The 6,735-nt window shown below is 35.4% G+C and overlaps 1 protein-coding gene across 1 annotated transcript; it reads left to right on the top strand.

The window, feature by feature from the left end:
* The first annotated feature begins 325 nt into the window (after window positions 1–325).
* Window positions 326–4,303, top strand: LOC113340610. Its single transcript, XM_026585736.1, has 5 exons — window positions 326–1,424; window positions 1,538–2,546; window positions 2,664–2,936; window positions 3,082–3,169; window positions 3,515–4,303. Exons 1-5 carry the CDS (start codon window positions 326–328, stop codon window positions 4,301–4,303), a joined length of 3,258 nt encoding a protein of 1,085 aa, XP_026441521.1.
* Window positions 4,304–6,735: the final 2,432 nt, after the last annotated feature.

Here is a 6,735-nt window from a genome sequence, read left to right as displayed (position 1 = left end):
TTTTTTAGATGTGTGTATGAACAATTCTGATGATAATCTTTTTGACTGTGTCTCTTTAGGTATCACTGCAACTCGACGAATTTCCGAACTGATTAGGCTTTATCTTTACTGCAAAGCAAAGTTGCCATGGTAAGGCCACATACACTTTATACATATATACATCTTAATTTAAAAAAAAACTTCATAATTTAAAGTCCGCCTTATTGCTGTTATTCTAAGCATCCTTTTTTGTTTATTTTTGTTACCAAAGATTGATAAAAGTTGGGTGGAAGAGCGTGACAGACTGTGTGATAAGTATATCAAAGGTGTTGCGTCTTTTATTCAGATGACAAAAAATTATCTCTTAAGTAAGAATGAGGAATTATGCACTTGCCCCTGTAAAAAGTGTGTTAACCGAAACCCACCTACTTCATTAGCTGAAATTGAACATCACTTGTTCACTACTGGCATGGCAGGTAGTTATAAGATATGGGTACTTCATGGGGAAGAAGATAATCCTACTCAAAACCAATCAGCGTCTAGCCATGACTATGTCTTTAATGATGGTACAACCCATTCTGGAAATAATATAGGTGTACTTGATATGTTACATGATGCTGATAATGCTGGGCCTTTTGATAGTCATGCAGATATAGGTAGGCACGGAGAAACTAATGATGATTCGGGTGAAGATGATAGTACAAATAATTTGGGTGAAGCTAGTACAAAGTTTGAGGAGCTATTAGGCAAAGCTAAGCAAGAACTATACCCTTGTTGTACAGATTACTCGTCATTAACTTTCCTTGTAGAGTTAATGCATCTCAAAGTGCTCAACTGTTGGAGCAACAAAAGTTTTGAGATGCAGCTTGAGTTGCTTAAGAAATCTTTTCCAAAAGATAATACAATTCCGAGTTCATACTATGAAGCTAAAAAGATATTGCGTGATCTTGGATTGGGATATGAATCGATTGATGCATGTAAAAATGACTGTGCTTTATATTGGAAGGAACATAAGGATAGGGATGATTGTCCAGTATGCCACGAGCCTAGGTACAAATTCAATGACGGAAAGGGTAAGAAGATCCCACACAAGGTACTGCGCTATTTTCCTTTAAAACCAAGACTACAGAGATTATTTGCTTCAAGGCATACAGCTGATGATATGAGATGGCACAAAGAACATGTTGCTCCTGAAGGGGTTTTAAGGCATCCTGCTGATGCTGAAGCATGGAAGCATTTTGATTTGCGATATCCACAATTTGCAGAAGATCCTCGAAATGTAAGGTTAGGTCTTGCTACTGATGGGTTTAATCCCTTTGGAAATATGAATAATGTGTACAGCATGTGGCCAATTATAGTGATGCCCTACAATTTACCCCCTTGGAAGTGTATGAAACAACCTTTTTTCATGATGGCGTTACTTATTCCTGGCAAGAAAGCACCTGGTAACGATATCGATGTGTATCTACGACCCTTAATAGATGAGCTAAAAGAGTTGTGGGAAAAAGGAGTGGAAACATATGATGCCTCCACAGAAAAACTTTTCGTATGCACGCAGCTGTATTGTGGACCATAAATGACTTCCCAGCATATGCTAATTTATCAGGATGGAGTACAAAAGGTTACTTAGCGTGTCCAGTATGTAATGATGACCCACCGTCTCGTGCATTGAGGAGTAAGATAGGTTATCTGCGTCATCGTAGGTTCTTGCCTCCCCGACATCCATGGCGGAGAAACAAACTTCATGATGGACATGATGAGCTTCACAGTCCACCGAAAGAGTTGACAGGCATTCAACTTTTACAGCAAATGGAAAAACTGGGAGTTAAAAGTTGTTTCGGAAAGCATCCAGATAAGGGAAGCAAGAAAAGAAGCCGTACCAAGAAAGAGCTGAGTTGGACAAAAAAGAGTATTTTCTATGAGCTTCCATACTGGTCACATCTTAAAATCAGGCATAAAATTGATGTTATGCATGTTGAGAAAAATATATGCGATAATATCGTGGGAACCTTGTTAAATCAGGAATTGAAGACCAAAGATACGTTTAAAGCTCGCTTGGATTTGGAAGACATGAATATTAGACCAGAATTGCACCTAAAGCGTAAAGGAGAAAAATTTATAAAGCCTCCAGCTTCCTATGCTTTAACAACGGAGCAAAGGAAAGAGTTTTGTAGGTTTCTGAAATCAGTGAAGTTCCCAGATGGATACGCGGCTAACATAGCGAGGAGTGTTAATGTGGATGATGGGAAGATATCAGGTTTGAAAAGTCATGACTGTCACGTGTTGTTACAAAAAATTCTCCCGGTTGGAATTCGTTCGTTTCTGCCCACAGATGTATGCACTGCCTTAATTGAGTTGAGTAATTTCTTTCATGATTTATGTGCGAAGAAACTGAATGTGAGTCACTTGGAAGAAATGGAAAAAGGTATAGTTTTGATTCTTTGTAAGTTGGAAAGAATATTTCCACCGGCATTTTTTGATGTCATGGTTCATTTGGCTATTCACTTACCCCGAGAAGCTAAACTTGTTGGTCCAGTTGGTTATAGTTGGATGTATCCTATCGAAAGGTGCTCTTAACTCTCATTACGTGTTTATTTCATATGCTTGTGTTTTTCTTCTAGTGCAAGTACCTTTTTGTTGTTCATAGAAAAATCACATAGTTTTAAGAGTTTTTGTTTATATAGGTACCTTGGAACACTTAAGCGTTACGTGAAGAATAAAGCACGACCAGAGGGTTCAATAGCGGAAGCATACATTATTAATGAAGCTTTGACATTTTTCTCATTGTATTTACGTGGGATTGAAACTAAATTTAATCGCCCAGAACGAAATAATGATAATTCAGATGATAGTCAACGACGCAAGGGAAAGCTGTCTGTTTTCGCTCAGGATGTCCGTCCCTTCGGTACAAAATCTATAAAATCACTGACTCTAGAAGAACGAGAACATATGCATTGGTATATACTCAATAATTGTGACGAGGTGAAACCATATATGTAGTAAGTGCCTCATCCGATCTTGTAATAATTATTGTTATTCTGTTGTACACCAAATATTTTCATTAGAATCAAAAAGTTTTCTTATTTATCTTTGCCAATACAGTGAACATTTGAATGTGCTGAAAGCAGAATCAAATGACAACTTGTTACCGAGGCATCAAAAACTATTTCCTGTGTGGTTTCGAAAGAGGGTAAGTAATTGATTTTTACAATTAATGATCCTATATAATTATTGTGCTCTGCAATGCACCAAATTCGTCTTAACTATATACTAGCGAAGTTTTTTTGGTGTTCGCAGCTTATTAATTCTTAAAAATCATTTTGAATAAGATATATATTTATTCATTTCTGATTGAAACGTCCCTGCATGGGATGATCTCATTTTCTAGTTTAGTTACATTTCAAGTGGCTCTTATGTTTTAAATTGCAAAATCTCGTAAGAAAAAGAAAACATATTGTTTTTAGATGCATCACTCAATAAGGAGCAACAGTGTATATTCATTTTGTTTATTGTTTTTTTTTCTGAAAATGTGCAGATCGGAAAATCGTATCATGAAAAGTTTTCAGGGGTTAGTGATGAATTGCATTCGTTAGCACAGGGTGTTGAATCTCGCGCAAAATCATTTTCTGCTTGTATCTATAATGGAGTTCGATTCCATACCAAACAACGCGAACTTCGTCGAACGACCCAGAATAGCGGATTGGTAGTAGATGGGGAACACAATAGTAAGCCAATTGAATTCTTCGGTATCTTGCAAGATGTTATTGAGTTAGACTTTTTGTATGGATACCGAGTTGTATTATTTAAATGTGATTGGTTTGACATAACTCCTGAAAAGACAAGAATTCGAAAGGATTATAGTTTGACATGTATAAATACTAATAGAATATGGTACAAGGGTGATCCTTTCGTTCTTGCATCACAATCGCAACAAGTGTTATACCTAGATGACTATAAGCATGGAGCAAATTGGAAAGTGGCTCAGAAAATGCATCATAGACACATATGGGATGTTCCTGAAATGGATATCAATGAAGTACAACCAGAAACAAAAACAACTATCGACGAGGCATATCACCATAACAAGGAGGCTCCATTGCTATTATCCGCTGTTCAGGAAGATGATAATGAGGCAACTGTACTTTATAGAGATGCTGATGTTGAACTCGAAATCATAGATGCAGATCTTGTTCTAGCTGAGGATGTCATAGATGATGATGAGGATGAGGAGGAAGAAGACGAAACATTGTTTAACTACAACAATGATGTGGCAGAGCCTGATGATATTGTGCCAGAAGAAGATGACTCGGATCTAGAATATTAGTTCGTTACTGTCATTTTACTTAAAACTTAATATTCGTTGCTAGTTTACTTTGAAACTCACTAGATATTCATTTTATGACTAATTTTTGCTCGAACCGGTTAAGTAATTTATGGCTTTGCCTTATTATTAGTTTGATTAAATTATTCTACAAATTTTTTTTGTGTTTTTAAAATATATTTTCATTGAACTGTGATTCGATTTTATTTTACAGATTATAATATTCGTACATTAAGTCTGAAGTGATCGGTGAATGGAAAAGTATACAAAGAATTAATCTTTGATGGATTATATAAAGATGTCATTGTCGATTGGGCGGAGAAGTTATATGACCTGTCTATTAATGTTGTAATAGAATGAGTCAATAATATCTTATCAGTGATAGGCAACTCGCATTAATAAGAACTGCTAAAATATTAATGAAGGGTAGGTCAGTCCCTAAACTGAAACCTACCATGTTCGCCAAAACTAAACTCAAATGTTGTTGGCAACCATTTGAAACAATCATTAGGGAAGCACTCGTGTTCATGATAGATAGTAGAAATTATTTATCACTATAATGTCCAAAATTTTAGTCATTGTAAATCTATTTTCACTAGCAACTATTTTTTGTCACAAACGTATAAGTAACCCTAACAACAAGTTATTTCGTCAGCGGAAATCTTATGTTGTGTCTAAAATTCTATCACTCTAAAACATTCTTTCCAGCGATTATTCTTCTTCGTGGAAGAAAAAACACGCTAGCGTTAACATTTTTTTTATCACCTAAATTTTATATCGTGGCGAAGTATTTTAGATGCAAAAACAGTATGGCGACAAAATATTGTCCCGTCGCAGTTAAATGTTTTCAAGAGCCATTGGATATTGTCACCTTATATATATTTAAAGAGAAAACGAAATAGTAGTTACAAATTATTATTTTTGCGACCAACATTTATCATTGTCAGGATAAGTATAATTGGTGACTAGCGAAATTCTCGCCGAACAAATCATCAGCGACAGAGGAAATCATGACAAGTTTCGGTTGTCATCCATGCTTTCGGTGACAATTGTAAGGACAAAATATATTTTTTTCCGCAAAAAAGATATTTATACTAACAATTCTGATATTCGTCACAAGTGAATATGTTTCATGACTAAAAAAAATTTGATGGGAAAACATTTGTCACTAAAGGCCCATTTTCTTGTAGTGTAACCGGCTCTTGATGCCATGTTAAGTTTGTAATTCTCTTTGTTTCATTCATTCATCACGTTTCAATTTATACAAGACTCAACTTGGGTTACAAGACACAAACCCTAAACCTACCGACTTGAGATTGATTACTTGGGTCTCAAGTTTGCTACGTACGGAAACAGACCCTCTACATGGACTGTCCAAGTTGGTCCATCTAAATGGACTATCCAAGTTGGTCTCAGAAATCCAGACTGAATACGTAGGTCTCAAGACACAGTCTTGAATCCAACACTACGTATCTCTTAATATTATCGTCATTGAATGGAAGCAAAAGTGAAATGGTTGCTATGGTGGGTTACCCATTCTCTTTTACTCATAAGTGGAAATATATATATTAAAGAAAAAGACACGGGTTTATCACTAAGAGTGAGTGCCCATGAGAGAATAAAAACTAGAAGAACAAGAACGAGTCAGTTAAAACTAAGCAATGAAGGAAACAATGTTGGTTGTTGTCAGCAGTGATATTATTAAGTACAATAAGAATTATAATCATTTGATTACCGGTTTTGAAATTGATCACGACACCATTTCAGCCCTATCATTGGAAAAAGGTTTAACCGGGAGAAAGGAAAATTACTACCAATGATATATCTCTTTATTTAATGGATATCGGTAAACTTGCGGTTGCAACCATCTTTACAAGCATAAGGGACAGGTTACACTGGGAAAATGAGTTTGCAGATTTCGTATACTTTCTTTTAGAAGATGATAAACAACTTGATCTCTGTGAAATAATCATAAATCGAATGATTAAGATTTATGAAAGCATCTCTTCTGAAATTTCAAAGAGAAATCTTGGTTATCCCTGTTTCGTCACTAAATTGTGTGAATGTGGAAAGGGCGACAATTTTAGACAGCTGAATTGTTAAAAATGCCATTCTTGGAAATGAGTTTCCAAAAGTGTCACCTTAATGTCAAACCTACCAAAAATATCATTATATGATATTTATGCCCCTGATAGTAGAGGACCCTTAGTTGTTTAATATTATTTCCAACTTTCAAAACTTAAAATAAGTGTTTTTTTGTGTGGTTTTTCAGTAAAGAGTATGAAAGGATCAGGACTCTTTACCAAAGCTTAACATTTAAAAAAAAATCTTATTATTTAAATTAAAAATTCAGAAATCATTTTTTTAATGGTATTTAAGTGTTTAAGGTCCTCTAAGAGGGTCTGGATTCCGAACATGACATTTTTGGACCCACT

The sequence above is a fragment of the Papaver somniferum genome, chromosome 1, assembly GCF_003573695.1.
Source record: "Papaver somniferum cultivar HN1 chromosome 1, ASM357369v1, whole genome shotgun sequence".
NCBI lineage: Eukaryota > Viridiplantae > Streptophyta > Magnoliopsida > Ranunculales > Papaveraceae > Papaver > Papaver somniferum.
This window is presented reverse-complemented; position numbering and strand designations above follow the sequence as displayed.

What these genes read in the sequence shown, in the direction of transcription:
- LOC113340610 (XM_026585736.1), top strand. Translation starts at nt 326, where the DNA reads ATGACAAAAAATTATCTCTTAAGTAAGAATGAGGAATTATGCACTTGC. An exon ending in TCCTGGCAAGAAAGCACCTG is followed by an intron (nt 1,425 to 1,537) that starts GTAACGATATCG and finishes GTATGCACGCAG; the next exon opens with CTGTATTGTGGACCATAAAT. An exon ending in CTGTGTGGTTTCGAAAGAGG is followed by an intron (nt 3,170 to 3,514) that starts GTAAGTAATTGA and finishes GAAAATGTGCAG; the next exon opens with ATCGGAAAATCGTATCATGA.